Below are 10,285 nucleotides of genomic sequence, written 5' to 3'. Positions count from 1 at the left end.
CCCCCCCAGGGGGGATGGCCACACCGCAATCCCTTCTCCTCCATTCTCTTCTTGGGGTTTGGACACGCACGCACATACCCAGCGTCAGTTTCAAGTTGCCAGGTCTGAGACTTGAAATGCGGTCGATGCCCGAGAGTGTGCACACTTACCAGAGTGAGCAAGGGAGAAAGCACTCCCCCATGGGGTGTGGCCGTCCGCACTCCGTTTTCCTGCATTTCTCCACCTCATCAGGACTAGGGGCAGACATGCGCTGAGGGTGCTTTTAAGGCCCAGGGCTGGGACTGCAACTGCAGTCAGCCGTGTGGGATCCAGCTCCCCATGCACAGTGCTAAACCTCCATGCTTGGGGCTGGCCCTGTATGTTTCCTTTTACAATTGACTTCCTTCTTCCATGAGAGAGATGAGACAGCCACCCTAACGGAGTCTTCCTCTCATGATCCACACCCAGTCTCAGCCGACTCGGATCACGGGGACCCATCCACCATGTCCTGCCTCTCATCTGTGACCCGGTGACAGTAATCCCCACCTGGAGAATTAAAGGTGGCTGTGTGTGGAACAGCGGGCACTCACCTGGCAGGTGCCTCTCCAGCAGGAGAGCTGTCCAGCCCCAGAGCCATGTTAGAGCTCAGGGCTAGGGCCGGCACGGAGGAAGGGAGACCCTCCAGAACAGTCAATGCCAGGAGCTCACTGCGAGCTTTCTGCACCACACAAACCTCAGTGCTCCCCTCGGGGTGAGGGTTCGAGACCTTGTGTTTGTTTTCCAGCAGCAACTACTTCTCATTTCCTCTAAGACCTGTAAGCTGCAGGGAGCCAGCAGCTAGAACCTAGAGGGGCAGGTAAGAGGCCCTGGGTAAGGAGGATAAGGGACTTTGCTTTTTATTTTAATTCAGCACCCACCGCATGCCAGGTACCTCCAGGGGTTTCCTATGCGTTGCTTTCTGCTCAGTCCCCTTGGGCTGGTAAATGGAGGCAGAAGGGAGGATGACACTGACAGCTAATCTGGACTCCCTCGGTGGCTCTGTAGCCTGCGGGTATCTCAGAACGAACTGGGTGGGGACTGCTAGCCTGGAATGGAACAGCTGCTGCCACAGCCCTGGCGCGGACCTGCAGTGAGAGCCTGGGAACTGCCCCTCGGCTCTCCTGGACAAACGGATGCCCTGTATTAAACAGCTAGTCCTTTTCCAAGGTTCTGATGCCTGCAGCTGGGCTCCAAACACTTTTTTTTTTTAAGAGATATTTTGCTATAGGGCACATGTGCTCACCAGAGAGCTAGAGAGACAGAAAGCAAGAAATCACCCCCCCCAGGGGGGATGGCCACACCGCAATCCCTTCTCCTCCATTCTCTTCTTGGGGTTTGGACACGCACGCACATGCCCAGCGTCAGTTTCAAGTTGCCAGGTCTGAGACTTGAAATGCGGTCGACCATGTGCTAGTCGAGCCTTAACCACTACACCACCTGCTGGCCCCTCCAAATACTCCTGAATCCCTGCTGGGGGAAAAAAAGAGAGAGAGAGAGAGAGAGAGAGAGAGAGAGAGAAGAAAAAACAAAAAGTAAAACTAGGAAGAAACAAAGGCAAAAGAAGGCAGGCAACGGAGTCCGTAACGATACTCATTCCTTTATTGTCGACTGTGTTAATCTGAACAGGGCTGGGTCCTGCAGGTGCATTTCAGCTCAACAGAGGGGCCTCCACCCGAAGCCAAGGGGACAGAGGGTAATGTTGTATATATATATTTATATATTACATGTGTCCATATAGTCATATGTCTAGAGTGACAAGAATGGGCCACTGCCTTCTTAACTGTTGACCAAAACTCCAAAGCAACCAACATGAAAATTTGGTCCTAACCAAGGCCTTTTGTCAACCAAATGTCTGATACATCAAAAGGAAAAGGAGAGAGAGAGACAGAGACAGAGACTGAGATCAGCTGCCCCCAGTGGCCCTGTTCCCAGCCTATCTTACGCTGAGTGTAGCGTGTCCCTTGTGGAGGTAAACACACACATAACACACACACATACACACACGTACACAAAACTGCAGGCAGGAGCTCCTCCTCCAACCATACCTTGGGCTCAGCCCTCCACTGGGGGTGGTGAAGTTGGGTGTCTTGTGCTCTAAGACGGTGACGGACAAGTGACCAGACAATGTAGGGGTGATGTGTCCAAGTGATGAATGGGGGTGACACGTGCTGTTTCATCCACAAATAAGAGGGTAATGAGAGCAGCTGCTCGACGCAGCCTTGGCGGTCCCCTTTGCTGCCCAGGCCACTTGGGGGATTTCTACACACACCGCCTGTCCCAGCCATGGCCGAACCTCCGATCTGAACCCTGGCTCTCAAATGATCTCTCGGGCTCTGATGAAAATGGCGATTTCCTTGAAAGACGGGAGCAAATGTCACCCGAGGGCTCAGCCATCTAGTCCAGTAGTTGCAGCGTCGTTGAGTTAAGCCAGACCAGAGCTTGATCCTCAGAGCTGACTTTGCCCGGTACAAGGATGAGTTTCCTGAATGAAAACACCTGCCCCTGCCGCCGCCTCCACAATACACGTGGGGCAGATCCGTCAGTCTCCAGCCTTTACCCCAATGATGGCTCCTCATTTTCTAGGAACTAGAGACTTCTACGGTCAGGGCAGTTTGAAATCCTAACTCACTTGTTTGTTTTCACAATGACTTATTCGTCTTTCCACCAAAATACACATTAAAAAGTAAGTCAACGAAAATTAGCCTTTTTTCTTTTTTTGGGGGGGGGGTAGAAATTTACTTGAGTTACCCGGAGACATTCTGGGCTGTCCCAAAGGAAGGTGAAGAGTATCCCCCAAGGGACCTATTTGCACAACTGATAAAGAATCAGTTTTCAACAAAAAGTACCCTGCAAAATGTGACTCAGAAACAGGGGCGATGGGAAAAGCTGGCAAAGAGTGTGCCTGGGTCTCTACTTCCTGCTAAATGAGGGGCCAAGCAAATCCTTTATTCCACCAGGGGCAGAGGAACACTGGTCCCTCCCACTGTGAACTGGGCTTTAGGCAGTTGCAGGGAAATGATCCAGTTAGAAGGAGCGGCCTCCCAAAACGGGGGAGCTGGCTTGATGGCTTGTTGACCAAAGTTGCTTCTCAGAGGGGACAGACACAAAGGGACTCAGAGGACGGACTTCCCTTGATGACTGTCCAAGTTGTCGCAATGTCTGTTCCATTTCCTGAGGTCCTGAGGTGGCAGCAACTGGTTGGTTCACAATTCCCATCTGAGGATTGACAAGGCAGGCGCGAAGCAGAGTTTGGGAAGCCATGAGCTCTTGCCAAAGCTGAGGAGCAGGGGCTGTGCGGGTGAGATCACTGAAGTCCTTACAAGGGGCCCACGAGGTTGAAAGAAGACATCGGAGGCCCAGGAAGTGGAAAGCGGGGCCCTGCCCACTGAGAGCACAGGCCCAACACTGCCGGTGCCTCCCGTCCTCAGTGGACTCAGCAGTTTCAAGTTCCAGAAAGTGCACAGGGGCTGCTCATGGCCAGTGTAGGAGATGGAGACCATGGAGTGAGACGGGCAAAAAAGGTCCTGTCTTCTCAGGCACTGGCCGCCTTCCCTCTAGGGCAGCTGACAAAGGGAGGAGCTTGAGGTCTGACAGGGGGTGGAGAGTCAGAAGAGGAGGCTCTGCAGTGACCACGGCAGGCCCGGACAGTCAGCCGAGGGCTTCTCCCCCACACCAACTGAGCTCCACGAATAAATAACAGGAATTAAATAAAGGAGGTGAAGAAGAGGCAGAAGCACCGTCTGCCAGAGTCTCCCCCCTCACACATACGCACACGCACATGCACACGCACGCACACGCACCAAGCGGCAGGTGAGATGAGCCAGGGCTGGCTGCCCCATCCCAGGAGTCTGTCGACGGGCAGCCTGACTGGGAAGGTTGTCACTCGTGGTCCACCACTGCCGTAGGATGCAGAGAAGCAGAGGCCAGAGACGCCTGTGTGGCGGGGGGCGGAGGCCGCTGAGGACTCTGGCACCTGCAGGGGGAGAGATGAGGTGGGCAAAAGGGGGGTTAGGGAAGTGCAGGTGGAGAAAAAGAGTCTCTCAGTCTCTCATCCTGTGGCTACAGGCACTCCTCCCTAGAGCCCCAGTAACCTGCCACCCTTGATGCCCTCTGGGTGCGGCCAAAACCCTTCGGCCTCCACCAACGCAGGCAGCCCTCCTACCCCGAAGCCCAACGCTCTCTCCGCGCTCGTGGCACTGACCAGGATCTGGACTTGCGGACTTTCGACGTGGAAGGTCTTTCCAGAAAGCTGTCCAACCGCATAAGCCTCTCCATATGTAGTGCGCGAGGGTCTTGTTCTTGGTCATGAGAGAATTCCAACTCAAAGACAGCTGGAGGGGACACGTCCAACTCCAAGAACATGATGTTTTCGGCCTGTGGTGGCAAGATCACACCAGGGTGAACCGCAGCCCTGACTGTACATTTGCACATTCTAGACAGTCAGGCCTGGGGGTCTGCCGCAGGGGTGACCGAGTGGGGGATGCAGAGGCTGAGTGCAAACCTCCCTTTGGGGTGCTCTTCCCTCCCCCTGCTACTTTCTAGCTTCTTACCCTGTACCTGGGGTGGGACCCCATTGCCATGGCAACCCGAGCATACTGGCTGATAGGCCTCTTGTAGCCCACTGCAGACGTTGGCCGCTTCTTCATCTGGCCGTTGTTGCTGTAAGGAAGAGGCTGTATCAGAATGGATGTCCTCTGAACACCAAGGACGAGGGGTGTCACGGGCCACGAAGTACTCGGGAGGCCACGAGGCCCTGCACACTGCGGCCTGGGATTTTCTTCTCTGTTCTAATGCAGCCTGACAGCTGAAACTAGTGTAACCAGGGGGCACACATTCCTTCCCTCCTGTTTAATTTTTGTTGTTGTTGTTTTTGTTCTGCAGTTTTAAAGCGCTGAGAGGCCAGCAGGTGGTATAATGGTTACGTTGCTGGACTTCCATGTAGTTGACCATGGTTCAAGTCCCGGACCAGGCACCTTAAAACTCATGCTGGGTGTGTATGAGTGCGTGCCCAAAATCCCGAAAGGAGACTAGATAAGGGATTGAGGCATGGACTTCCCCCCAGGGGGTGTTTTCTCACTTTCTGTCTACCTCTATGGTGAGTGCATGCGCCCTACAGCAAAAACCTCTCTAAAAACAAAGAGCTGACTGAGGGCGAAGTGAAGAAAGGACATGTAGTCTCACTTTAGCCTTCGAATCCATAGACTGATTCACACTACACAAAACCACCTACGATTAGTGGTTCTGCTTTTCATTTTCCTTCATACGTGAGTTTACATGATGAGGTGGTAAAAAAATTCAGGCTTAAAAAGAAAATGAACAACGTTGTAGGACTCACATTTCCCAGATTTTCAACTTATTACAAAGCTGTGGTAATCAAGACGCTGACACTTGCCTAAGGGTGGACGTACAGATCAATGGGTAGAACTGAGATTCCAGAAGTACATCCACAAATCCATGGTCACTGATTTATTTATTTTTAATTTGCTAGAGGGTACGTGCATGCTGGAGACAGAGTGGGGTGGAGAGGAGAAAGCACCCCTAAAGGAACATGGTCATGCCACAATCCCTCTCCTCCACCTCACTCTCCCTTTGGGATTTTGGGTATACAAACACGCACGCCTAGTGTGTTTCACAAGATTCCGGGTTGAAGATTCAAACCATGCAGGCCACAGGCTAGTGGTTGATTTTTTTTTTAAATTTACTATGGGGTGTATGTGTTCATGAGAGAATGAGAGAACAGGAGTGTGAAAAAGCACCCCCTGGGGGTTGGCCACATGGCAATCTTCTCCTTATGCTTTTGGGCATGCGCACACACACACACACACACACACACACACTCACATGTGGCATCTCAAGCCACCAGGGCTGGGACTTGAACAGTCAGCCATGCTGGATCCAGCTGCCTTAACTTCTATGCCACTGGCTGGCCCAGTAACTGATTTTTGGCAAGGGTGTCAAAATACTTCAATGGTGAGAGAATAGTATTTTCAACAAATTCCTAAAGTTGTTGAGACAACTGAATATTTACATGTAAAAAGAGAAGAAGAGATTAGGGCCCTACCTTGTACCATATATAGAAATGAACTCAAAATGTGTCATAGAAATAAATATAAGAGCTAAAACCTTGGTATAAACTCTTAGAATAAAACATAGGAGTGGGACCAGCAGTTGGCATAATGGCTATGTCCACTGGACTTCTATGTAGTCAACCACTGTTCGAGTCCTGGACCCAGTGACTTAAACTCATGCCAGGCATATGTATGTGCGTGCCCAAGATCCTGAGAGGAGAATGGAGGAGAAGGGATTGCGGAGTGGCCATCCCCCCGGGGGGGGGTGATTTCTCACTTTCTGTCTCTCTGTCTCTCTCTCTCTCTGTCTTTCTGGAGAACACATGTGCCCTATAGCAAAAACTTCTCAAAACAAAAACAATAAAATAGGAGTAAACTTTCAAGACCTTGGACTAGGCAATGATTTCTTAGCTATGATATCCAAAACTCAAGCAAAACAAAGAAAAAAATAAATAGGACTTCACCGAAACCAAAAACTTTTGTGCTTCAAATGACATCATTTAAAAAGTGAATAGGGGTGGGGACCAGCAGGTGGCATGGTGGTTAAGGTGCTGGACACTCCCACATAGCCAACCACAGTTCGAGTCCCGGACCTGGTGGCTTGCTGTCTCGCTTTCTCTCTCTCTTTTTCTGTGTGTGTGTTTCTCGCTCTCTCAGGTCAAATGAAAATAAATGAATGAATAAATAAATAAAATTAAATAAATATTTTTAAAAAAAGTGAATAGGGGACCAGCAGATAGTGTAATGGTTACATTGCTGGATTTCTGCATAGTCGACCACGGTTTGAGTACCAGACCTGGTGGTTTAAAACTCATACTGGGCATGTGTGCATGTGTGCCCAAAATCCCAAGAGGAGAATGGAGGAAAAGGGGTTGAGGCATGGCAATCCCCCCTGGGCGTGATTTCTTGCTTTATGTCTTTCTATCTCTCCAGCGAGTGCACATGCCCTATAGCCAAAAAAAATCTCTCACAAGAAAAAAAAAAAAAAGCCAGCCAGCCAGTGAAATGGTGATTAAGATGGCTGGATCCCACATGGCTGACTGTGTGGTTCAAGTCCTGGACCTGGCAGCTTAAAAAGTATGCTGGGTGCATGTGTCAATATGCCCAAAATCCTGAAAGAAGAGTGGAGAAAGAATTGTGGTGTGATCATCATCCATCAGAGGTGCGTCCTCACTGTCTCTTACTCTCTTTCTCTGTCTCTCTTCAGTGATCACATGTGTCCTCTAGCAAATAAAAAAAAAAAAAGAAAAAAATTAAGACATAGAAGACTTTCCCTCTCTTTCTCTGTCTGATCAAACTGGAAAATAATAATAATAATAATAAAGTTAAATAAAATAATTCTTTAAAAAAAGACAATCCATTCAACGTGAAAAAATACTTGTAGGGAACCAGCAGTTAGCATAATGGCTATGTCGCTGGACTCCCACGTAGTAGACCGCGGTTCGCGTCGCGGACCCGGTGGCTTAAAACTCACGCCGGGCGCGTGTGCGTGCGTGCCCAAGATCCCGAGAGGAGAATGGAGGAGAAGGGATTGCGGCATGACCATCCCCCCTGGGGGGTGATTTCTCGCTTTCTGTCTCTATGTCTCTCTCTGTCTGTCTGGCGAGCGCACGCGCCCTATAGTGAAAAAACCTCTCCCCCCCCAAAAAAAAAACTTGTAAAACACTGTAATATGTTTACAAATATTGTAAAATATTTGTGTATCTCATAAGGGAACTATATCTCGTATATATAAAGAACACATAAATCAACAGTAAAAAGAGAACTAATCTAATTTAAAGATGGCGAAGGATCTGAAAAATGTTTCTTCAAAGAAGATACACAAATGGCCTATCAGCACATGGAAAGATGCCCAACATTATTGAGCATCAGGGAAATGTAAATCAAAACCACAATGAGACACTACTTTACACCCAGTAGGATGACTATAGTTTTAAAAAAAACAATAACATGTGTTGGTGAGGAATGTAGGTTAGGGAAATTTGGGGAATGTATTGCTTTGGAAAACAGTTCGGTAAACATAGTTACCATATAACCAAGCACTTCCACTCCCAAGTATATACTCAAGAGAACTGAAAACATACATCTACAAAAAACCTTGTACTTGAATGATCAAAGCAGCATTATGTATAAAACGTAGAAGTAACTGGGGCCGGCAGGTGGCACAGTGGTTAAAGGCGCTGGATTCTCACATGGCCAACGGTAGTTCGAGTCCTGGACCTGGGAGCTTACTTTCTTACTTTCCCTTTTTCTCTCTCTCTGTAGTCAAAATAAAAAAATAAAAATAACAAATGGAATTAAAACAAATAAATAATTGTTTAAAAAAATAGAAAAAAAAAATCCAAATACCCATCAACCGATGAATAAACAAAATATGGCATATCAATAGAAAGAATTAGTACTCATCAGTACAGAGGAATGAAATATCAGTACATGCAAAAACATGGTCAAACATTGTGCTAAAAACGAAAGAAGCCAATCACAAAGACCACATATTGTATGACCCCATTCACGCGAACTATCTGGAATAGAGACAGAAAACGGTTTATTGCTTGTCAAGGGGATGGGATGGGGTTGGGAGAATAAGGAATGGGGTTGGGGTTTCTTTTTGGAGTAATGGAAATGTTCTGGAATGAGTGGTGGTGACTGTAAACTCTGAATCTACTAAAACTCACGGACTGCACTTTACAACAGTGAATGTTGAGGCGCCGGCAGGTGGCATGGTGGTTAAGGTGGCTGGACTCCCACATGGCTGACTCACTGCCCTGGTGCTGCAACTGGGGCACAGGTTTGGAGCCCCAGGTCAGCTGGGCTGACCCGAAAAGTACCGAGTGTACATGGGATGAAGGATGGGGAGAGGGGACTCTCACATGATGAGACCCTGTCAAGGGTGCTTCTCTCTCTGGTACTCAAGTGTGTGTGCATGTATACGCTTTCTATCATAGATAAAATACAATAAACTTCTAAAAAGTGGCTATACCTACACAAGTTTCTATTGCTCTATATCCTAGCCACCTCACAGCACATCAGACTTCCTACCTGTAGAAATTTGGTAAGTGAAATAAATTATTTTTATTACCCAAAACAAACACAAAAAGAAAGAAAACTATCCCCAGTTTTAAAAATAAAGAAAGAGGGCCAGTCTGGGGCATGCTGGTTAAGGCGGCTGGGTCCTACGTGGCTGACCGAATGGCTTAAGTCCCAGACCCAGAGGCTTGAGAAATACGCAGGGCGTGTGTGCATGCACGCATGTGTGTGTGTGTGTGTGTGTGTGTGTGTGCACGCCCGAAATCCCAAGAGGAGGGAAAGATGGAAGAGAAGGGACTGCAGCATGACCATTCCACAGGAGGGTGCTGTCTCACTTTCCCTCTCCCCTCTTTCTTCCATTTTTTTAAAAGAGGTTTTTGCTATAGGGCTTGTGCGCTCGCCAGACAGACAGAAAGAGACAGAGACAGAAAGCGAGAAATCACCCCCCCGGGGGGGGGATGGTCACACTGCAATCTCTTCTCCTCCATTCTCCTCTCGGGATTTTGGGAACACACGCACATGTGCCTGGCATGAGTTTAAGCCACCAGGTCTGGGACGCGAACCGCGGTCGACTACATGGGAGTCCAGCGACATAGCCATTACGCCATCCCCTCTTTCTTCCTATCTCTATCTCTGGTGAGTGTATGTGTCATCTGGTGAAATTTAAAAAAAAGAAAGAAAGAAAGAAAGAGAGAAATTAAGAAAGTAAAAAAGCAATGCAGGTTTCAGAGTAATAATGCAGGTCTGGGTTTGAATGTTGGCTCTGCCCCGAAGGCTGTTTCCTCGGAAAGTGGCTTCCTGTCTCTGAGCCTCGTACATGGCACCCCATCATACAGAACAGCTGAGATTAAATATGACAAGGCATTTAGCAGAGCACACTCAAGAACCCAGCACATGGCAGCTGTGATATTATTTATGCTCGACTCCACTTGGCAATTTCAAGTAAGGGCACAGATGAAATGAGCAATGAAAAAAAGTCAAAGGCGACAGTTGGAAGGCAGAGAAGAGAAGGAACGGGCTGAGTAGTTCACAGGACATTCTGTCCTTGAACAGCAGAACGAGCTGTGCGGGAGCCGACAGAAAAATGCCTGCCTTCTGCGGCTGGGGTGAGAGAAATAACATTCTAGAGGTTCAGCTTGTCAAGCACATAAAAGAGTAGGGGACCCCGCTAA

The 10,285-nt window shown here is 48.6% G+C and overlaps 1 protein-coding gene across 1 annotated transcript in view; it reads right to left on the bottom strand.

Moving 5' to 3' along the window:
- Positions 1 to 1,595: 1,595 nt before the first annotated feature.
- The window catches only part of KIF3C (kinesin family member 3C), a 50,734-nt gene continuing 42,044 nt past the window's right edge, over positions 1,596 to 10,285 (bottom strand). Inside the window, 3 exon segments of the mRNA XM_006162195.2 lie at positions 1,596 to 3,991; positions 4,220 to 4,392; positions 4,569 to 4,677. Of these exon segments, the coding sequence (XP_006162257.1) occupies positions 3,898 to 3,991; positions 4,220 to 4,392; positions 4,569 to 4,677 (376 nt within the window). The 3' untranslated portion in view covers positions 1,596 to 3,897.

Source organism: Tupaia chinensis, unplaced genomic scaffold (assembly GCF_000334495.1).
Source record: "Tupaia chinensis unplaced genomic scaffold, TupChi_1.0 Scaffold139757_1, whole genome shotgun sequence".
NCBI lineage: Eukaryota > Metazoa > Chordata > Mammalia > Scandentia > Tupaiidae > Tupaia > Tupaia belangeri.
The sequence above is the reverse complement of the archived record's forward strand: the minus strand, read 5'-3'. Positions and strand labels throughout refer to the sequence as shown.